The 24,464-nt window shown below is 41.5% G+C and overlaps 1 protein-coding gene across 1 annotated transcript; it reads right to left on the reverse strand.

The window, feature by feature from the left end:
- Nucleotides 1-224: 224 nt before the first annotated feature.
- On the reverse strand, nt 225-1,229 carry LOC147425572 (uncharacterized). The gene has a single exon (XM_086500082.1). The coding sequence runs from the start codon at nt 1,227-1,229 to the stop codon at nt 225-227; it is 1,005 nt and encodes a 334-aa protein (XP_086356208.1).
- Between the last annotated feature and the right edge of the window lie 23,235 nt (nt 1,230-24,464).

Below are 24,464 nucleotides of genomic sequence, written 5' to 3' on the forward strand. Positions count from 1 at the left end.
CCCTGGGCTATAGTGAGGCATTGTGTTGTGTGCTGGGTGTGTTCCCCTGTCCCCCTCTCCAATGTGTTGTAACACAACTAAGTCTCCTCCATATTCTTTCCACTATACTGTGCCTGAAATAGTTTTTACGCTAATAAGAACCCAAGGATCTCCGAAATTTCCTTCCCTATGGCATAATTCACCCTCTGCTGGAATGCATCCATGCCATCGTCGCCTGCCAACAACTACGAACAGACATTTCTAAAGTCTCTCATCACCTCTTTGTTGGAGGCTTGTCCGTTCATCTGGAACTTTGGATCCAAGACAAATGCAGCACCATGCAATGGTGTGTGCATTTGAGCCCATCGTTTTTCCACAAGATGCACGATTTGTGATCTCTCTCTTGCACTGTAGGGGTTGTATTCTTTGGTTTGATGCAACACCTCATAGATGATCCAATAAACCTTACCAATGACAAAATTATCTGTGTCGACAACCCTTAGTAGTTCCACATAGGGCTTACTAGCCCCAACAAGTTTGTCAATGTTCCACCAAAAGAGAGGAGATTGCACCAAGGACACACATTTCTGAGCTACTTTGCGATGTCTTGGATACTTGCTGAGACAAGCCTCCCAACGCTGATCTGCAACAGTTTTTGTAAGAGCCACTTGCACTTCAAAGAGATTATTCAAAACATAGTATGATGTAGTGAACCGTGTGGCACAGAAAATTTGAAGTGCTTTTTTCGGATACTTGGAGTGAAATAAAACATATGTAAACTGATGTTCCCGTATAAACTTGACTATGTGATTGGTGTTAATAAGAACCTGTTTTATGGATGTTAATCTGCCCATATCCTTTAAAAGTAAATTTAGGGTGTGAGCTACACATCCAATCCATGTAATTTCTAAGTACTTTTCCATAATGACTAAACCCGCTCCTTTGTAGTTTGAAGCATTATCTGTAACAATAGCTGTCACATTCTTCGGTCCACCTAGTTGAGCAATAGCGCACTCATATACCTTTGTCAAGTAGAGAGATGTCTTCTCTTTCAATGAGGTATTAATGGCCTCCAAAAACATTGCACCTTTGGGACAAATTACCATGACATTAATCAATGGTTTTTTCTCATAGTTGGTCCATCCATCGAGGACTATGGTACAACCAAATCCTGGAACAAAGTTAAGCAGTGTTCGCCTGAGAATTGCTTCTATGCTGCTCTTGACTTTGTCAACATACACTGTTCGCATTTTATTATAATCAGGATAGATGATTTTTTTTTTGCAGTTGACATTAGGGCATCTTTGAAAATAGGATTTCTTATGACATTAAATGGGATTCCACAAGCCATGAAGGCTTGTGTCCACTTTAAATGCAATTTGAGCTTGTCCTATTGAGTGAATGCTGCTTGTAGAGTCCCAGGCGTACCGGCTCAGCTGGATGTCCCGGGACTAGCATCTATCCCTCCCATGGCACCATTTGGAAAAGTGTAAGGACTTTGAGGTATTCGGGTTGTTCCCATTGAAAGTCCTTGGTTAGATCGCATGTCTTCTTGATCCACACTCACTTCTTCTATGTTGATAGATGACGCAACTCTCATACCCTTCTGTCTCTTAGGAAGAAGTCATGCCTGTTTGCATTTCTTTACATACCCTGCAAAATGGACCCATATGTCGTCAGGTGGTGCTTCACATTCTTTCACATTGGGACTAGTGCCCAATCAATGTTCTTTGATGCGAGTTGCATTGCCGTGCCACTTATGCCCACAATGTTTGCATTCCAAAAATGGAACTGTTTTGCCCCTCTCTTTTCCCTCCACATATGACCACTATTTTTCTCGCACCATGCTTTCTGACTTCAACAAAATATATCCTAAAATCAATAGATACACTAAAATATATCCTACAATCAATAGATACACTATGATTATAATTTTTCATCATAATAGCGCAATGAGAAAGATAAAAGGTTATAGATATGATTTGCTAAATTAAAATGATGAATGAATAGTGTTAAGATAATATTTTAGGGAAGATCACCAATGGATATATCATTCTTGGCTACTAGATGGTAAAGAGCGTTTGCTCAAGACAACCTAGATGAGCGATGGATTCATCTCACATTCCACTATCTATGTCTCTTGGAGGTAGGAGCTACTTCTCAAACACAACCAATCGACCCTAAAATAACTGAGGTCTCTAATTTCTATATCAACATAGAGGTAAGAGCATGAGCTTGGTAAGATCCATGTGACTCCCAAGTACTATGCATGGAAAATATTCACTAGGAGGTAAGAGCTTTCGCTCGATCACAGCCTAGTGAGTTTTATAGATAATCCACCATATTCACTTAGAGGTAAGAGCATAAACTCGATAACAACCAAGTGAATCCTACTTCAAACCTTAAACCTCACTTGGAAGTAAGAGAATCATCTCATAACAACCAAGAGGCACTACGTGGACCTATTCTATGCAACCAAGTGAATCCTACTTCATACCTTAAACCTCACTTGGAAGTAAGAGAATCGTCTCATAACAACCAAGAGGCACTGAGTGGACCTATTCTATGTCTATATGGAGGTAAGAACATTTGTTCATGACAACCAAAAGACCCTACATGTATGTGTATATGTTCCAAAATGTATGAACTAACACTATTATTTGTGCACATATTATAGCTATGATAGATTTTAACCATCAAATATCACTTTTAGTATCTATTCTAAAACAAATAGAGCTAAGAGTATAGCTTCTAATGTTTAAAATTATAGATTCACACTATAGCTAGAAAAGTAGCTTGTAATGTATACAATTTTTTATTTATCTATTTTTAAATAAGTAGAGCTAAAAGTATAGTCTCTATTGCTTAGAGTAATTTATTTAATCTGAGCAATAGAGTTAAAGAATAACTTCTATTGTTAAGAACTATAGGTGATTCAAATCTATATGATTATTATTATTTTAATGTATAAACATTAAAAATAATATTTTCTTAAAAAATCAAAGATTTTTTAAGTTGACCTGACACTTTGGTGAAGAGACTTGCAGCTAAAACACACAAATTTGGGCTTTATATACTACTACTATATCGATCGAAAACATATAGATCAATTTAAACTATCGATCAAAAGCCTATTAATTGATTACCTAACGATCGATAGTTTATTAATTGATACGTAAGCAATAAAACTTTTTTTTGAAAAAAGCTATCGTGACAACGAATAATACACACAAATAAATCTTTAGAACGTATTAATCGACTATTAATCACGATTAAAACAAATGTCGAATAACGAATCATGCAAATAGAGCACATATTTTTGTGTGTGTGTGTGTGTGTGAGAGAGAGAGAGAGAGAGAGAGAGAGAGAGAGAGAGAGAGAGAGAGAGAGAGGAGGGGGAATGAGAGAGGAAATGTTTGTGTTTTTCTTATGTCATTGTCTATGGGAAAGGGTGTGGCTAGAACAAAGAGGGACAATGAGCAAGAGACAAAGGGAGAGGGATGGAGACATTTGTATGTACCTAATTTTGTTACATTGATGAGGGGCAAAGAGAGAGAGAGAGAGAGAGAGAGAGAGAGAGAGAGAGAGAGAGAGAGAGAGAGATTTTCTTTGTGTTTTTTGTGTGTAAGCAATCAATAGAAACAAAGCACTTGTTGGAGAAATACGGTAAGAGGTAGAGGAAGAGATTGTTTCATAGTGTGTGTATATGTGTCTACGTATTGATTTGGTTGTGCTTGTGATTTGAGATGGAGAGGTTGCGTCTAAGTGTGTGTGTGTGTGTGTGTGTGTGTGTGTGTGTGCATTGATTTGAATGTGCCAATGATTTATCTAATGTGGTAAGAGAGATAGGAAGAGATTGTGTCTATGTGTGTGTGTGTGTGTGTGTTGATATGGCTATGCTTGTGATATCTCTAATTTGTATGCCTCAAGTAATGGATAGTGAAAGAGAGATAGATATAAAGTGTGTGTATCTATGTGGGTTGATGCAACTAATCAATAAAAAGAGAGAGGTGGTTGGGAAATATGGGGGGGGAGAGAGAGAGAGAGAGAGAGAGAGAGAGAGAGAGAGAGAGAGAGAGAGAGACACTAGGCCTCTAACTGTATGAATTTGAAAAATTGATGAAAAAATTGACTTATTCAAAAGGGGAAGCAAAATATGAAAAACTGCATGTCATCCATGTGAGCTCCATGTTGGGGTATAAAGCCCAATGTGGTCGCCCAGGTAAGTGGGCGGGCTGCCAGGTATGTACACATATTCTTTTGTAAAAACCTAATAAGAACTCACTATGCTCTACACATTACAGTAGAGCGAGTTCACCATATCTTCGTGCTCTTCTTCTCGCACTCTCTCTCGCGTCGCACTTCTGCTCGTACTCCTTCAACTGGTATCAGAGCTCAGATCGAGGCTCGGGGCATCACTACAAGAGGCTAGAGTCACCAGCTCAGATTGGAGTGAAATTCGACAGGCAAAGACACGGCCCCAAATCTTGTGGGTGGGCCCGTAGGGTTTCGGTGTGCTCAGAAATTCATTCTGAGGTCATCTCGGTTACCGTTCGGCTTCGACAAAGTTCTGCGCAGGCCATTTTCGACTACGTGGTCTCAGCGGGTGCAGATCCGACTTTGCAAATTTGGGGTTTTCGGCCTATGACTGCAGGTGCTGAGGATATCGACACTCCCAGAGTGTTGATTTGTGGCTGTCTACACATTGAAGGACGGCTCACAGTTCTTGGAGGCGTGTCACATACGACACGGGCGCATCTACATACAGACTGTAGGCGACATCCACTAGTTCATCAGGTAGCTTGTGTTTGCTGCCTGATATTCCAGATTTCATCCTGACATTGCAGGTACTTCCACATGGGATGTATTGTCAGAGATGATGTATGTCTGTTGAGGGTTTGCTGGCTGTGAGTCACACAGCAAACAACCGCCGCAGCGGTTACAGCATACCGTGGGAAATTTGTGGATGTATGACTTTGTGGGAAGTCTATGTACTGTCAGATTTACTGCAGCCTTTGTTGAGGGTCGAGTGAGGTTTTATTGAGCTGGGGGATTCTCGAATGTTGAGATCCTTTCGGTGATACAGGTCTTGGAGCGATCCCTCGAGCACCCTTAGATAGGAAGCTAGGATGTATTGACTGTGAGTTAGACAGTTGGGATTGCATCTTTGCTTTACTGCCGTTGAGGCATTGTCGCAGTCTATGCTTACAGGACAGTGACAGGACAGTCAGAGACAGTACAGGTGCAGGACAGGTTTACCCACAGCTTACAGTGTTAGAGAGACAGTGGTTTTTTGAGCTGTTTTTTGGTCTGTTTTTAGTACACCAGAGCCATTTTACAAAGGAGACTCTGCCAAAATTTCTGCAGAATCTGAAGCTTTCTTGGTTCATTTGACAGGTTGATATTGGTTCAGAGGTCAGTTTACAGGGGAAACTCTGCCGAATTTTTCCCAGGAAAGTAAACTATTGTGAAGCGTAGCTATGGCTAGATCATAGGACACTGCTCTTTACATTATCAAGAAGCTGGATGGAACCAATTTCCCATTGTGGAAGCAACAGATTTGGCACGTGTTGGTACAAAAGAAGCAGATAAAACCTATAAAGCTCAAGGGGATAAAACCAGAAGATATGGACGAAGATGAATGGAGCGAAATGGATGACTTTGGCAGAAAGCGTTTACTTCAATGTAGCAGACGAGATGTCGGCTTATCAAGCATGGTTAAAGCTGAGTGATCGTTATGAGAAGCAGAGTGCAGCTTCACAGGTATACTGGCTTAAGAAGCTTTTTGACTTGAAGATGAAAGAAGGGACACCTATGTCCAATCATCTGAATGAATTCAACACAATCTATAGTCAGTTGTCAGCTCAAGGTGTCAAGTTTGATGAACCTGTTAGAGCTATGTTCCTGTTGATCACATTGCCGGAAAGTTGGGACACTTTTCGCACAGCTTTGAGTAATTCTGCACCTCTAGATGGTTTGAACATAGCAGGTGTAGAAGGAATTCTGCTTATTGAAGAAACCAATAGAAAGACAATGGACAAAGGCAAAGGAACAGCCTTAGTTGTCAGGGGAAGGACCAAAGAAAAGTACAAAGGTGGAAAGAGGAATCAGTCTCGTAGCAAGTCCCGCAGTGCTAAAGGCAAGAGTGACATAGAATGCTACCATTGTGGCAAGAAGGGTCACATGAAAAGAGACTGCAGAGAATGGAAAGCAGAAAAAGGCAAAGAGAAAGCTGAAGACCATGGTGAGAAGAACAAGTCCTCAGTGAAGATTCAAGAAATAAATGTGACAAACACTGTTGCAGAGGATGACAGTCTAGTGTCAGGAGACATCTACTTCTTGAAGAATACAATGGACTCAACTCTTCTTACAGCATCTGATGGAAATGTACTGAGTGACTGGATTATAGACTCAGGGGCATCACTTCATGTGTCTCCAAACAAGGAGTGGTTTACCTCTTATGTGACCACTAAAGATCATGTTCGGCTAGGCAATGGGCAGACATGTGAGATCTTAGGTGTTGGAGATGTTCAATTGAAGTTTCAGAATGGCTCTTCTTTCACGCTGAAGAATGTGAGACATGTTCCCGCAATTACAAAGAGCTTGATCAACATAGGTTTACTTGATGATGCTGGCTACGCCACCACTTTTTGACAAAACATGTGGAAGATATCCAAGGGTTCTATGACAGTAGCACATGGAGTAAAGTCTGGAGGACTTTACATGATTTATGTATCAAATGTCTCTAAAAATGTAGTCAATGTAACCAAGCAGCCGAACGTTTCTTTCTGGCATAGCCGGTTAGGACATATGTCCAAGAAGGGAATGGAAATATTGTCTCGTTCTGGTTATTTGCCTGGATTTTCATTTAATGATTTTGAATTCTGTGAACATTGTCTGTATGGTAAGCAAACACAGCAGTCACATAAGCATAGAAGCAGTAGAAGAGATACACAGTTGGCACTTGTTCATAGTGATTTGTGTGGACCTATGCCTAACCTATCTCTAGGGGGAGCTTCTTACTTTATGACATTTATAGATGATTACTCGAGGAAAGTATGGGTTTACTTTCTCAAGCACAAGGATGAAGCATTTAGTGTTTTCAAAACGTTTGTGACACTTGTGGAGAATCAGAGTGGAAAGAAGCTTAAATGCTTACGCTCTGACAATGGTGGAGAGTATGTTTCAAAGGCCTTTCAGGACTTTTGTGAGTCAAAAGGTATAAAACGTGAACTTGCTGCTCCTTACAATCCTCCTCAAAATGGTGTTGCTGAGAGGATGAATAGGACCATACAAGAGAAGGTCAGAAGTATGTTGTCTAATGCACAGCTGCCAAATGGGTTTTGGGCTGAAGCTATATCAACAGCTGTTCATCTTGTAAATAGATCTCCTAGCAAGGTTTTGCAGAAGGATTCAGTGCCAGAGATGGTATGGTCATGCAAAATGCCCTCATACAAGCATCTCAGAGTCTTTGGCTGTGAGGCATATACTCACGTTCCAAAGGAATTTAGGAACAAACTTGAGCCAAAGAGTAGAAAGTGCATCTTTCTAGGCTATGGTAATTCTGGTGAGATGGGGTACAGACTTTGGGATCCCGAATCCAGAAAGGTTGTCCGCAGCAATGATGTTCACTTTAATGAATCCAAATATCATTCTAAACCAGAGAGGGTTGAGGAGATTAGAAGAGTTGTCTTCCAAGAAGATGGACCTGCACGTGCAAGACAAAATGTCAGGGCTCAAGAGGAGCAAGGACAGGATAGAGTGGAACCACAGGTTGTGGATGAGCCTGAGCCACCTATTGTGCGTAGATCTAGACGTGTCACGCGACCTCTTGATAGTTTTGTTCCATCTATGAACTATGTCATGTTGACTGATTGCAATGAGCCTTCATGTTACAAGGAAGCAGTGCAAATGAAGGACTCCGGGAATCGGCAATTGGCCATGCAGTCAGAGATGACAGCTCTGCATAAAAACAAGACATGGAAGCTAGTTAAATTACCACAGGGCAAAAAGGCTCTACCTTGTAAATGGGTTTACAGGTATAAGATCACCGCTCATGATAGTCAGCCAAAGTACAAAGCAAGGCTTGTTGCCAAGGGCTTCAAGCAAGAACAAGGCATTGACTTTGATGAAGTCTTCTCTCCGGTGGTCAAGATGACTACATTGAGATGCTTTCTTGCATTGGTTGCCATATTAGATTTGGTGTTGCACCAAATGGATGTCAAGACAGCGTTCTTGCATGGTGATTTAGATGTGGAAATTTACATGCAGCAGCCAGAAGGGTTTGTTGATAAAGGCAAGGAAGATTGGGTATGCCAGTTGTTAAAGAGTCTTTATGGCTTAAAACAATCACCGAGGGCATGGTACCATAAATTCCACAAGTTTATGCTTTCTCAAGGCTACAAACGTAGTGAGTTCGATCACTTTCTATATACAAAGAAGGCTAAGGATGGTAGTTGGCTGATCCTTATTTTGTATGTGGATGACATGTTGATTGTTGGCAAGCACTTGGAAGAAATTTTAGCTTTGAAGTCAAAGATGGAAAAATCGTTTGACATGAAAGACATGGGTGAGGCAAGTCATATACTTGGTATGCGCATTGAGAGAGACAGATCAAAGAAGTTGATTTGGTTATCTCAAACAGAGTATATTGACAAGGTTTTGCAACGTTTCAATATGGAGAAGGGAAAGGCACTGAGTGTTCCATTGCCACCATATGTGAAACTTAGCAAACAAGATTGTCCTGTGTTTGAGGAAGAATAGGCTGAAATGGATAAGATTCTATATGCGTCTGCAGTGGGTAGTTTGATGTATGCAATGATTGCTACTCGCCCACACATTGCATTTGCAGTGGGAGTAGTAAGTTGATACATGTCAAACCCAGGCAAGAAACATTGGGAGGCAGTGAAAGGAATATTGAGATACCTGAAAGCTACAAAGAGTATGCGTATATGCAGTGGGAGTCAGGAGCTAAGTGTAAAGGGTTTTACAGACTCAGATTATGCAGGTGACTTAGACAACCGAAGGTCTACGTCAGGGTATGTCTTTACATTGGCTGGTGGAGCAGTATCATGGCGTTCTAGATTACAAGATTGTGTTACTCAGTCTACTACAGAGGCTGAATATGTTGCAGCATCAGAGGCATGCAAAGAATCAATTTGGCTTAATCGACTAGTAACAGATTTGGGAATCAAAGAAGAGATGCCTATGTTATATTGTGGTGCTATACAATTGGCTCGCAATCCAGTTTATCACTCAAAGACAAAGCATGTGGATGTGAAGTATCATTTCATCAAGGAAATGCTCGAGGATAAGCAACTTCAGCTTGTCAAAGTTCACACCACAGAAAATCCTGCTGATCTACTTACAAAAGGACTTCCCTCAGAGAGCTTTGCGCATTTTCGCAAGCAGTTAGGTGTAGGGTAGTACATCACTTCTCTACATCTCTTGTATATTAGCTTGTATAGTAGCTTCTCTCACACTTAAAGTACCACATTGGACTTTAAGTGGGAGGTTGCTGGGGTATAAAGCCCAATGTGGTCGCCCAGGTAAGTGGGCGGGCCGCCAGGTATGTACACATATTCTTTTGTAAAAACCTAATAAGAACTCACTATGCTCTACACATTACAGTAGAGCGAGTTCACCATATCGTCGTGCTCTTCTTCTCGCACTCTCTCTCGCGTCGCACTTCCGCTCGTACTTCGTCACTCCACCCATACACAAGGAGAGGATCAACCCAAAACTCATGTGTATGTGATGATTTCATGTAGCCTCAACATCAATTGTGCAAATACAATGCCTATTTGCCTTGTGTAGAAAACCCTATGTTCCTTTGTCAATTATTCACATTGAGTAGATTTTATAGAATCTTGACAACTTTGATAGGCAAACCCACACACCTTTTTGAAGAGAGATAACCCTAATGTGGAAACCCTCACACACTTGAATACAAGACTAGGAGCAGCATGTGAGTGTACTAGAACCCCAAAGCAGAACCTTATGTACCCCCCTTCGAAGTGGTTTTAAGTGCTTATATTAAGCTCAAAACAAGCACCACCTTTGCTTAGATTCATTACACCATGAGTGATGTGGAATCTTGAGCCATTTTTGCTCATAATTGGCTTAATCTTTTGATCAAAACTGGATTTTGACCATTTTATGGAACCTTTTGGCCATTTTTAGCAAAACATTACCCATTTTGGTGGTAACAAGCCCAAATGAGTTGAAAAAAAACCCTTTGATTGTGAAAAATATCTAGTGAGCTCAATTTTCATGTTGAGACTCATTTTTTAACTTATTATAACCTCTAATCACATCATTGATGACTATTACTACAATATATCGACTAATTTTCAAAGCTCATTTTGGCATTATCAAGAGTAGATGTTACTGGGACAAATACATTTCAACATCAATAAAAATACAAGTATATCTACTACCACCAAATACGTCGGATGCATTGGAAGTTACTTATCATATGTCGATATTTTTGAGACAATATTTAGTCATATATACACACTTCCATTACTAGGAGTAGTGTATATATGTTGTTATGATCGGTGTGAATTAGTGTAGGCAAATAATACCAATAATATTGATTATTTTTATGGTAACCTGAGGGCACCAATACTATTGATTTTGGTTGTGGCCAAAAAAATAAGATAAAAAACTTAGTATCATATTTTCTCATAATTGTTTAGCAATTGTTCACACACAAACATGTGCACTCATTTCATTTTATAGTCATTGTTTACATGTGAATTCAAGTTGGCAATAGTGAACCATTGAAATAGGCTTGCATAATAAAAGATCGAGGGTGTCCCTTGATATTTATGTGACTATCACGAAGGAGTTATTAATTTTCACATTTTCTCACATTTATAGAAGGGTACAATAAATGGTAATTGGGAGAAAATTTTACAGATTGAATAGGAAAAGGGTGTATTTTATTTGTCAAAAATTCACAGATAAGAAGCTTATAAAATATTCCTTGAATGCATGTGATTTACACAATTTATACATGGTGACGCCCCCGAGAATAAAAGTATATGGCTCACCAAAAAATGACAAAAAATATGCACTCTAAAGTCACGTAAGTGAGATAACTCTACATTAAATTCCCAATTCCATCATACAAAAATGGAGTAATTAGCATAAATACAAACTAAGTCTCATCCCCTCCTCCTCTTTATCATAATATTCATCATCATCTCCCCTTTCATCCTCAAGCTCCCCTTGTCCCTCGTCTAATAAGAGTTCATAACCTGGTTCAATCCCCATTTGTGAATCTATCAACAGGGTGTATTACACACATAAACAACCAAATTACTAGTCTGAAATGTCATAAAATGTGCATAGTGCACTAATATAATCATCATGCATTACATTTTTCATCCCATTTTGTGTAGACAAGAAAGCGTTTATTTTTTATGGAGTAATAGCCCGCATTTTCTAAATCCTAAGTAAGCACAAAGAGTTTAGTATAATCCTACAATATATAGTTTCAGATTAGTATTTTCAAAAACTCAATATATACACCTATCTATACTTTTATGTTTTCTAAAAACTACGATTGCTCAACGCATGTTTGGGATTTATTTTTTATTTGAGTTCATTGTTGCTTAAGTAACTCCATATATGCATTAAATCCCAAAGTGCTATCTTTCTAACATCCATGTCTAGTAGCCATTTGTCCAATGTCTTCTTTCTACAAAAGAACAAACGCAAATAGTCATGGAAGAAATCACCATTACAACGTAGATTTGAGAGAGAAGAAGATAATTTGATTACTTGCAAACAATGTCCTAAAGCTTGCAATGCCCCTGTTATCAGATGTAATTTTGTGGCGAGTGCTTTTTTGGAATCTGGCAAGAATATTCCAAAATGATTCCCTCTCTCGCTCTCTCTCCCCCCCCCCCCCCCCCCCCCCCCCTCCTCAGGTGTGTGTGCGCTTTGCCAGTGGTGGCTGTTTGTGTGCTAAAAAAAAGAGGAAAATGGTATAACCTTTCTATCACCCAATTGTGGTAGATTGGTAATGCTATTTCCATCTTGAATAACATGTCTTGAGTTCAACTCTCCTCATCGGATAGATTTTCAAGGTCTCTTGGGATAGTTTTCTACAATGTTAAAATAGTCTTCTTCTTCTTCTTCTTCTCTCTCTCTCTCTCTCTCTCTCTCACACACACACACACACACACACACACACACAAACTTTATCTCTTGGCAAATACACCTCAATCAATCATCCATCATTTACAAACTCTCTCTCTCTCTGTCTCTGTCTCTCTTTCTCCTTCTGTCTCTCTCTTTGCTCTCTCATGTAATTTCATAGAAGCACATAAATAGATCCAAATCATTGTGCACACACACATACTCTTTCAAAAATCATAATCTATGTTGAGCAACAAAATAACCACCATTTGGACAATGCTACAATCAAGGTTAGTATCTATATCACTCATGCACACTCATACATAAGCACAAAAATACACCTGAATCATTGCACATGTATTCTTCTCAAACATCATGATATACGTTAAGCAACTAGCTTACCCATCAGCTTGATAAATCTCTCTCTATTTTGTCACACTTGTGTGCACTCACCGTGCAACAAGATTAGCCATCAATTGGGCAATGATACATACACACAAATTGTTGGCAACAAGCCAATTTCAATGGTTAATCGTCCATACTAATCCAATTTGACTTTGAACAACATTAAAATACTGCAATAAAAAACCCACATAGACTAATATTAAAAAGGTTGAAAGTACACATCTTAAAAAAATAACTATAGTAAGATAGATGTGGACCAAAACAAAATAGTACAATATACTCATATGGTGTTAGGGGCTTATTGCTCTAACACTAGTGAAGAAAGGTGAAATCTAGGTGTCCTCATTGCTAATGTCATTGTTGGATTTGTAATTGTCATCATTGGCTTGTCCTTGTGCAGCAATGCATGTCATTCACACTTCTACCCAAGCCTCCACATGTTGTTCAAAGGCTACACACTCTTGTGGAGTGTGATAACCATGTTCCCACTAAATCATGATTGCAGTATCAGAAATAGAAAAAAACTTGCTCAATATTTTCTTCGGTTGGATGTGCATTTAAATCAAGGACATATATGGCGTTAAATATGGACGCTGTCGCATCATTGACTGCACAAAAAGTGTGAGGTCCCCAACCCAGAAGATTGGAACGACTAGATAGATGGAATTCTTTTGTCCTTAAGCTTCATTGATGCCACCTTACTCTTATTCCGCAAAGCAAGGATACAAGCAATAGAAGAGAGGAAGGCCTCTTTCCATCCATGATCATGTATGTAAGGTCAAACACCACAAGCCATGTCTATAAATCGACGATTCTAATGGAAGCTATTTCTAGTATAACATAAAGATGAAATCCCATTGACATATTTAGAATCCGTAAACAGTGCCTTTTGCTCCATGTTTAAGAGGCACAAAATCCATTCATAAATCCTAAATACGATATGAGACATAGTCTAATCTAACTAGTAATCTTGTGAAAAGTATGTGACTAATTGTATCCACCCATCTGTAGACATAGGCGCGTTTGGATACTAGTCTCCTACTTTCATAACCACACTCATCCGTTATTCTTGTTTTCTAATTACTATACTACCATATTGATTTACATATACAAATAGTGTTCCTTTATTAATTCCAGGTTCACGTTCTTTTATATAGCCCTTCAAACATCACCAAAATAATTCTTTCTTGAATATGGTCTAATGAAAACACTCCTATATTTCAACAAAAATATTTATTCAATTTTCACATGAGTTGCCGCTACCCGCGGACTTTCTCTGTCTAACCAACATAACCATTGCAAATGATTTACTTATTCGCTACCACAAAATGCACAAATGTCACCATTTCTCAAGTGATTCTTTCACTATTCTACGAAATCATATGCTTGTTTCTCATTATATAATCACATTTCTTGGATGGTTTAAGGGAATTCCAAGGCTTGACTTACCGGGTCAGCATATATAGTTCAATGACAAATTATAAATTTGTCTTACTGGATTAGCAACACATTTGACTACCTCTTGTAGTTGAGGTTGGGTGGCTTCAACTTCTTTCACAGTTGATACCTCCACTTGTGCTACGATTATAGTAGTTGATACCTTCCTTTGTACCTTTCTTGGAGGTGGAGTGGCATGAATGTCCTTGGAGATTTGAGTCACTTGCTTTAGGCCATCGTATCATGAAAGAGAAGAGGGAGAGAGAAAAAGAGAACTCAAGAATCCGAGGGAGAACACGACAGCGGTAGGGAAGGAGTTGGTGATAGATATGGAGATGGGTTGAGGGTGAGAGCCTGAGGGTGAGAAATTGAGGGAGAGAAGATACGTCTTGCATGAAGACAAGAGAGCTTCTGCTTCTAAGAATTCCAAGTGTGTGCATTGAAAGTGAAGAGACAAGGGCCTTTATATAGGCTCTCAAGAGCCAAAAGAGAAGCTAACAATACAAAAACGTAGCGAGAAAAGTTCGCGCACATTCGTGGCCTTTTTTGTGTGTGGGTACACATCCCAATGTACAATTTTGAGATTCTAATTTTAGCAGAAGCTTCGCTTCCAAGAAACAAAGCACTAATCTTGAACTAATTTTTATCTCTTCCTAGAAATACTCCTTCTTTCTTGAAAACACTCTTTCTTCCGAAAACTATTGAGAGACGGAGTTGCAAAATCTTGAATTAATTTTTATCTCTTCCTAATTTCTAACACTCTTTCTTCCGGAAATTATTGAGAGGCGGAGTCGCAAAATAGACCTGATGGCCTCTACACCAAGACTATGCACGATGGCCTCGTCATGGGAGGTACACATGGTAGGGGGGTCCGCACATAACACAAGGAAGATGTGAGAGAAGGAGAGAGAGAGAGAGGGAGAGGGAGATATCATTAGAGCTTCATTAGTAATATAGGCTTCATAAATACTATACAAATATTCACGAGGGGAATTGCACATAATCAACATCTCATAAACTCATGTGTGCATGGTAGCTCAAACTCTTGGCCATTAAGAAACCAAAACGAATAACCATAGCCAATACTATGCCATAGTAGAACTATGTGTGCATAAAGGTGCATACACAAGGATGTACGTATGAGAGCGTGAGTACTAGAGCTTGATTGTGTGTCTGTTTACAAAAGTGAAGGCCTCCTTTTATAGGCCAACAGAGTGATTAGGGAAGAGATTATGAGCAAGAGGAGTTATTACAAAGTAACCTCAGTTAGAGTCATTCCCCTGGAATGAGTGAGCTCGGTGTGGCCTGCTTATGGACCAATTTCCTCCTAATCACCTTGATCATGGTGAGCTTTGTCTCCATGCCTCCTTCTATAGCTTGAGACCAAGAGCTTCCTTATAATATTTGAGAGAATCTTGATAAAATAAGAGAAAATCAAGCAATAATGGAGAAAAATATATAAGAAATTATGTGCATGGAGTTGGATAACCATGACTTCTTCCCATGTGAACAGATAGGCTCCACCATTTCGGCCATATCTCCAAAAATTATAGAAGAAATAGAAGCAAAAAGATCAACTCAATTCCTACAACTTTGCTGTTGAAATTTTTTCCAATTTAGAATGGAAAAAATAAAGAAAAATCCCATAAAAATATGAGTCCATCTTTTTCCTTCCAAAAGTCTTTCACGTGGTCCCCTCTTGACTACCTGTGCAAGCCTTGTGTCCACAAGTGAGCATCCTTCATCTGGACTATGCTGGTATCTTAGTTCTGCTTAGCTCTCATAGCCATAAGCCAAGGCCTCCCTAGAATGATAGGATAGCCCTCCCCTTTGTGTGGCATGACAAAGATGTCCACATCTACTTCATTGTTGAACTCCTTTATCCTAACCGCATTTATAACACCAACACATTGAACTTTTACATTATTTTCCATTTTTTCTCGGCATGGTGCCGACCTACTCACCTCTAAACCCAAACAGTGCATGATTTTTTCACTCATGATGCATATTTGTGTGCCACCATTGATGTAGATATTAGAGATGTGCTGCCCTGTAATGTGATCGTCCATCATTGGTAGTATGTCATCTAGATTCCCCCAAAGATAGCCTCAACTATCTTTAGATTTGGTCATCTCGTGCTAACCATCTTTTTCCATTGTCTCCTCACCCTAGGTGCTAGGTGGAGTAATTGGGGCCATGTGATATTTGGGCCCTGCATAGAAACATCTTGAACCAAATCATATGGTTTAGAACATTTACCCAAAGAGAAAACTACAATGTCAATTTTATGTCATGACTAGGACAGCTTTTTGCTAGATTCCCCTTTAGCTTTCATCTTTTCTTCCTTTTGGGAAGATTCACCATGCCTAGCGCACTTTACCCCCATGGCATCTACTCCTTTAACCTTGGTCTTATCTTTTGCCACTCTCTTGATTCCTCCTCCACTTTCTCCTTTACCTTACCTTCAAGACTAATGACACTTACTGCTTGGTTACTGACAGGTGGTGGGGGTAAGGGTGGAATGAGAGGTTGTGGTGGTGAATGTGTTTGAATGGGTGGTTGTAGGATTTTCATGGGTGGTGCTTGTTGTGGCGTCCGCGGTGGTGGTGGTCTTGCTCTCGGTGGTGAAACCTGGTTTTGTCTTGCTCCTATGTTGAAATTCTATCTGCTTAGATGTGGACATTAATACATGCCATGGCCATCTTTCCCACAATTGTAGCAACAGTCTTCTTGGTTTTGCCTTCATTGTCCTCTCACTTGATCTTGATTTCGGTTGTTGGCATGCCCTTGTTGCACCGAATGTAGAGAAAGATTCTCCAACTAAGTAGTGATGTGGCTTAACAATCTTTCTCCTCTTTTGATGTCTCTTGTGGTTGGTTCCTCTGAGTGGCTGTTTGCAGTTATTGGGGTTAGTTGGACTGCGCTTGACTCCTCTAACTCGTTGAATCTTCTTGCATGTGAAGCTTCTTGTCTTTAAGGTGGCCTACTTCCACTGCCAACTCATACGTTGCAGGGAATCTCCCCTTCACCTTATCCTTAAGCGACGATCACATGCCAAGAATGAAACGTCCCTTCTTCAAGAAATTGGGCACTCCTTCACCTTCCTCTAGTGAGGAAACCCATCGCTCCCACAAATTCACAAACTTGGATTTGTAAGTTGTATACTCTAGCAGACCTCCTTGCTTTAACTCTATCAGTAACTACCATAACTTTACTGAGGTTGTGCCTCCACTAAATCTCTTCACGAATGCAGCACGTAGTAAGTCCCATGCATCCTTGGTACCTTGGGGCAAAGCATTGTATCAGGGCTTGGCCTCTATTTTCATTAGTAGAGGAAAGATTCGTAGCCATGAGGCATCATCATCCGTGTTGGGAACCACAAAACCGATGTCAAAATTATCCAAAAACTCAGTGGTGATGTCTTCTTCCTTCTTGCCACTGAATGTGGGAAAAGAGACACTTGCCATAGTAATAAACCAATGAGCAGACAATTATGATATTTTTTTGGAATGACTTAGTGATTCATAAAGGTTTATACATGGCTAGAAAACCAGAGCTATAGCTAAGAAGAGCACAAGGCTAGAATAGAATAAATATGCTTGCATCAAAAGAGTGGTAGTAATCGAGAATGGGCAAGATGATGGTACGTGGGGATCTAAGGATTTCATCAAGCATATCTGCTCCAAATAGGAAAACAATCTTTTGCTAGTAGAATATCTTCCTATCAATGTAGGGACACCATCTAGCTTTGAGCGGCTAGGATGCAGACCATGATGATATGAACACCGCAAACTTACACACACACACACACACACACACACACACACACACACACACACACACACACACACACACACACACACACACACACACACACACACACACACACACACACACACACACACACACACAGAGAGAGAGAGAGAGAGAGAGAGAGAGAGAGAGAGAGAGAGAGAGAGAGAGAGAGAGAGAGAGAGAGAGAGAGAGAGATTGACAAATGATGAAAACCCTCGGGGGTGTGAGGGAGAATTGTTTCTGCAGCATTTACAATGACCTTCCTTCCCAACGAGGCGGCACACCGTGGTGATAGAGAGGTAGGGAGAAATAATGGTGAAAACTACTTGGTGCGTTCTCTAAGATGACTCAATGATTGTGAAGCTCGCTACCAAGAGCGTGTATACGTGTGTGCATCAACCAATGGAGTCGAGAGGTGGATGTGGCTCCCTTCGCATGGTGCAATTCCCAAGGCAAACCAACACACAAGCCCCCTCTCCGTGATGCCAATAGTGTCAACTCTTCCCACTACACTCTACCAAGTGCTGACCTCTCATGAACTTCCCCCCCCCTCCCAATAGCGACCTCTCAGTGCCAATTTATAGGTGTTGGCTGCTTGGATTATGGTAACCCCGATGTGATTAGGGTAAGATAATCCGGGAGACAAAGAAAGTGGTGGGCCCGATGTGGTTGACCCTTGCTTTGTTTTGGGAGGTTATTAAAAAAAATGAGAATCTCTAGGTGGGCCTTTGTGACCATCACCTAGAGAGAGGGAATTTACAAAGTGAGAATTTACAATGGCTTGGGTGAAAACTGAAGAAATGATGAACATAACCTACAAATTACTGAAAATGGCATCGTGGTTGCGTGATGCCTACAAATGGTGTGTTGCCGATGCGTCGGTGTAGCGCGTACTTCTTTTCGGGGTCGGCCGGGGCATGCCTTTGGCGCATTTCCTCTTTTTGTTGTTGGCGGCGCGTGATTTGGGTGTTCTCCTTCTTTTTCATTGTCGTCGTAGTCGTAAAATCCTTTGGTTTTTTTTTGTATTTGTGGTGCGTATATGCGTGTGTGTGTACATATGGGTGCATGAGTGAGTATGTGTGTATATAGATGTGGGTGTGCATGCGTGAGTGTGTGTGTGTGTATTTGTATGTGTATGTGTGTGCACGAGCGTGCGTGGGAACGAGGGGTAATATTATTATGTATATATATATATTATATATATTTTTTAGTTCTTGTTGGTTGGAGACGTGCTGCGGGCCTGTGTGGGAACGAGGGGTATTAATATTATGTATATATATATATTTTTTAGTTCCTGTTGGTTGAAGACGTGCTGCGGGCTATGCGAGGATGAGGGGGGGGGGGGGGGACGGTGTGTGTGTGTTATAACAAGGGGTGTGTGTGTGTGTGTGTGGGTGATAGAGAGAGAGGGTGGTTTTGATACGCCTCTACAGGCCGAGAGAGAGAGAGAGAGAGAGAGAGAGAGAGAGAGAGAGAGAGAGAGAGAGAGAGAGAGAGAGAGAGAGAGAGAGAGAGAGAGAGAGAGAGAGAGAGAGAGAGAGATTTCCTACGGGCGGGCACTGTGTGCAGATGGGGTCCGAGAGAGGGTGAGTGTGTGTGTGGTGGGTGTGTGTGTGGTGTGTGTATAGAGAGAGAGAATGGCTCCGGTATTCTGTGCTGCGCCTTCGGACTGAGAAGAGCAAGAGGAGAGAGAGAGAGAGAGAGAGAGAGAGAGAGAGAGAGAGAGAGAGAGAGAGAGAGAGAGAGAGAGAGAGAGAGAGAGAGAGAGAGAGAGAGAGAGAGAGAGAGAGAGAGAATTTCCGGCTGGGGCTCAGTGTGCAGAACGCGCGATAGAGGGAGAGGGATGGGGTGAGGTGGGTGTGGATAGAAGAGAGAGAGGGAATCTCTATGGCGGGTGCCCACCGTGGGGGGGGGGGGGGGGAGAGAGAGTGTGTGAGTGAGGTGGGGGGGGGGGATATTGTCCTGTGTCTTGCATGGTGTCTCAAGGACGAGAGGAGGGGAGCGAGTCAATGGTGTGGGGGGAGAGAGGGTGGGGATAGCGGGCCAAGGGAGGGAGAATGAGGCCAAAGGAAGGGTGAGGCGAGCGGGTGGGGAAGAGAGAGGGAATATTTTCTGTCTATTGGCTTGCATGGGGTGTGTGTGTGTGCATAAGAATATGGGAGAGAGAGAGAGGGTTCGCATGTGGCTGGACACAGAGGGAGCGCGAGAGAGAAAGTGAGAGAAGGGGTAGGGGTGAGTGCTTGAGGCCGCTCTTGGCCGAGGGTGGCCAGTGAGGGGCTGTGTGGGTGAGAGAGAGAGGATATTAGGGAGAGAGAGAGAGAGAGAGAGAGAGAGAGAGAGAGAGAGAGAGAGAGAGAGAGAGAGAGAGAGAGAGAGAGAGAGAGAGAGAGAGAGAGAGAGAGGATATTAGAGAGAGAGAGAGAGAGAGAGAGAGAGAGAGAGAGAGAGAGAGAGAGAGAGAGAGTGATCGGCCATTGGTAGGCAACAAGGGAGATAGAAAGAGAGGATGTCCGGGCTGCGGCTGTGATGAACAACGCCGGGTTGTGAGCGAGAGAGAGAGGGAGAGAAAAATGGAATGGATGAGGGGAAGAGAGAGATGGAGGCCTGCGAGGATGGGGTATGTACGAGTTAGGGCCTCGAGGTTGGTCAGGGCATTGCTTAAACCTCCTGATGGTGTCGCTAAGGTTTTGGCAAGGGAAAAATAAGTTTTTTTTCCCTTTTTTTTCTTTGATTTCCAAAAAACGGCCATCATTAGCCCTCCCCTTTTGGCTAGAGGCATTCATGCTCTAGCCCTTCCTCGGCATGTTTAGTTGTGGAGTTAGAGGGTTCTCCCTCCTCTGGAATGTATAGCATGAATTTTGGATCAAACGTAACAAAATACCTTTTCAGTCTCCATCCATTGACCCTAGTCTTGTGAATTCTCCCATCTGCTTCCATCAGCTTATAACTGTCGTTGTCATAGCACTTCTTGATGATGAATGGTCCCTCCCATATGGGTTGAAATTTCTTGTCCTTCCTGGTGTCAAAATCTGTTGTCATACCTCAGCACTAACATACCTTTTTCGAGTCCCTTTTCTTTCAGTCCTTGATTGAAAGTGAGCCAGCGTCGTTCTACCTGTGTTGCATAGTGATTGATTGCTTCTTCCCTATCTAGTTGGAGTCTCTCCAGATCCAAGATATGGTTTTTGAGATTTACAATTGGACACTATATCTAGCTAGCCAAAACTCGTAAGCTAGCTATCTGTACCTCGATGGGTAGAATTGCCTCCTTCCCATAAACTAGATGGAAAGGGGTAAACCTAGTGATGTTCTGAACGTCGTTCAATAGGCCCAAAGAGTTGCCATGAGATGTTAATCATAGTCCCCTGTGTGATTGTTCACCTGCTTTGTGATGATTTTGCAAATCATTCTGTTTACCTTCTCTACCAGACCATTGCATTGTGGATAGTATGGTGTGGAATGTTGGCGTGTGATGCCTAACTTTGTCATCAATTCTCCCACCAAATCACCTCTGAATCCTGGTCCTCTATCTGATATTATCTCAAGAGGAGTGCCAAAACGGCAACAGATATGCTAAAAAATGAACTTTGCTACCTCTTGGGCTGTAAAGAGGGTGGTGGCTGTTGCTTCTGCCCATCGAGTCATGTAGTCTACACCCACTATGATGTACAGTTTACCTGATTGGTCCCTTAGTAAAGGATCGATTGCATCTATTCCCCATTTCTCAAATGGACCATATGAGATGATAGGAGTTTGTGGCTCGTAGGTTAATGTGAGATCACTGGCCACTTGGAGAGGCCTTGCATGTTTTACACCAATGGTGTACATCCCTGTTCAAACTAGGCCAAGAGTATCTTGCTTGTAGGATCTTCCTATTGGTGATATCTAGAGAAAAATGACCGCCGCAGACGCCATCATGGAAACTTGAAATCACCTCTATGATCTCATTGGAGGTTGGCACCCGCCTGAGAATCTAATCCTTGCCCTTACAATACAAGTGGTCGTTTACAAGGCGGTATCTGGTAGCCTTCCTCACCAGCCATTGTTTCTGGCCTTTGGTGTATCCTTCCGGACATTCTCCTGTATCTAAAAAACTAATGACATCATGCATAGCATCACTACCTTGAAAGAGGGGTAGCTTAAGTTTGCTGGCTCCTACGAGAACGTCCTGTATTCTTTCTTTGGCTAGAGCATCTGCCTCCTGATTTTCTGCTCTAGGGACATGAAATAGTTTCACTGCTTCAAACTTCCTTAGAAGATCCTTAACTTGGTGTAGTTGACCAAATAAAACCTGATTCTTACAAACCCAGGTGCCATTTATCTGCCTTATCAAAAGCAAAGCATCACCAAACACATTTAGGCTCTGAATTCCTTGTGAAATACATTGTTCCAACCCAAGAATTAGGGCTGCATATTCTGCTTCATTGTTGGAGTAGGAGTGTAATAACTGCCCAATGGAGAATACTCTTTCTTGTTGTTCATTGAAAATGACTATGCCTGCTCTGCAGACTGGTCCATTGTTCTCTTGTATGCTCCGTCAAAGAAAAGAGAGTGAGCTCTTTCTAGCCTAGGACTCTCTATGGGGAATTCCAAACTCCGAGCAAACCTTTCTGAGCAATCATAAAAACGAGAAAAACCCAACAAGATACATATAGAACTTAAATCATAAAAACTTGCCCAAGGTGATTGTCGCATCATTCCATCTGCCAATACACTTAATCATTAATGACCCAACTTGAAGAAATGGAAGAGTGCCACATTTGTTGTGAATGCCAAAGGAAGGCTTTGATATACTACAAAAGCGAAAAAAGAGGCCCTCCACCTGTAGCTACACAAGCACACATGCGCTGCCTGTGATTACTGAAGCACACATTGGATTCCTGAACTTTACTTTATACTGCAACCATCACAAACTCCTCTTTGAAGGGTCATTCTGAATCTGATGCCAACTCTCTCGTTGTGCTCCCATATGTAGCAACACTATTAGCTATTATCTCACTAAGATCCCTAACTTCAATTTTCTGCAGATTCCACCTTTCCACGATCTGCCAGCCCAAGGAACCTCCACTAGGATGTTGAAGATTGCGCAGCCGCTTCTCGAGCACAAGAAAATTTATAAATTTTCTCATGTAGGAAAAGGGAACCGCTTTTGATTGTTTTTCATACAATACCTAACATCATGAGCTTCTGCTCGGGAGGCACCGCATACCTAGCTAGGTACGATTGGGGGTAGGGGAACCCCCCCCCCCCCCACCGGGCCGGCGATCCCCTATCCCCAATCGTACCTAGCTAGGTATGCTGTGCCTCCCTCACAAAAGTTCATGATGTTGACGTAAGTCATAATGTGGGAATAATTGTGAGAATCTATCCAAAACTTCTTGTGGAGGTATGGCAGGATAGCTACACTTGTACAGAGCTTGGTGGCTATAGGTATGATTGAAATGTCTGATTTACATTGCGTCGGTTGCACTTTGGAAGAAACCAAAGGAGTAAATATGTCTGGAAATGGCAAAGGGACAGCAAGAGGGCAAAGGGAAGCAGACACTAGATAAAATGGGGTGCGCTTTCTAGTGTAAAAATTTAAAAAGTCCTGTGGTAAGGGAGGAGCTACTGGATCTGAATATACCACCTCATTGTTAGCCTATTACAGATAAAAAGAATGCTACACAATATAATGCAAGAGCATACATGGAGCTGAAAAGTAATAGCACTATTTACCTTGCGATGAGGAGCCCTGAACAACCACTACATATGAAGCTAGCTGATCATCGGTTTCAATCACACCAGGTAGTAGTGGCTGGAACCTTGAGAAATCGACAGCTTCATGCTTCTCTCGACCTACAGAAAAATGCTATCCATTCAGCACAGCTAGAGTACGGTAGCTCTAAGCTTTACACACCACCTTTGTTGATGTGAACGTCTCCGTTTTTGCAAAACCCAATTAAAAACCCAACCACGAGAGAAAAGACCTGGTATATGCGGTGCTGGCATTGACAAATGCATGAGTGGCACCCGTCTCCCCATCCGGCCTAACAAGACCTCGACCAAGCTTTCCATCTCTATAGCTCCTGTACACACTGTATTTGATGGATCCCCAGAAGAAAGCTCTATCCGTAAAGGTTGAGTGATGCAGCTAACTGCAGTCGCATATACTGCACTGGTATGGAAGTGTTTTGAATCATCAACCGCCAAAACTTGCATGAGAGCACCAACTTAAGAACATGCGAACTGCTAGACCAGCAAGAGCCTGAATGCTCATCGCCGTTTTTACCTCTTGCATTGCCCTGCATTGCAGATAAATACAAAAGATCTCACGCTACGTCTCTCTTTCATGCACTCCTCTCTCTCTCTCTAAATAAATAAATATATATATATATATATATATATGTATATATAAAAACTCTCTGTAGGAGTCCACGCTGGCGTGGACTCCTTCACAGAGTTTTTTTTCACCTCCCATGTCTCAGACAGAGGATTTCGGAGATCACGTCTAGCATCCCAGAGAGCACTCCTCTCTCTCTATCTCTATAAAAAAAAAACTTTTTGAAGGACCCCACACCGACGCGGGCTCATTCAGAGAGTTTTTTTTAATAGAGATAGAGAGAGAAAGAGTGAATTCACATGCTTATAATCACCGTCTCAATGCATACATTGGCACTCATTCTTGCATTAAACAAAAAATGTGTGTGTGTGTGTGT

This window comes from Adiantum capillus-veneris, chromosome 25 (genome assembly GCF_014529385.1).
Source record: "Adiantum capillus-veneris isolate H3 chromosome 25, ASM1452938v2, whole genome shotgun sequence".
Taxonomy (NCBI): Eukaryota; Viridiplantae; Streptophyta; class Polypodiopsida; order Polypodiales; family Pteridaceae; genus Adiantum; species Adiantum capillus-veneris.

Excerpts from the sequence above, each read along its gene's own strand:
- LOC147425572 (XM_086500082.1), bottom strand. The coding sequence starts at position 1,229 with ATGCGAACAGTGTATGTTGACAAAGTCAAGAGCAGCATAGAAGCAATT.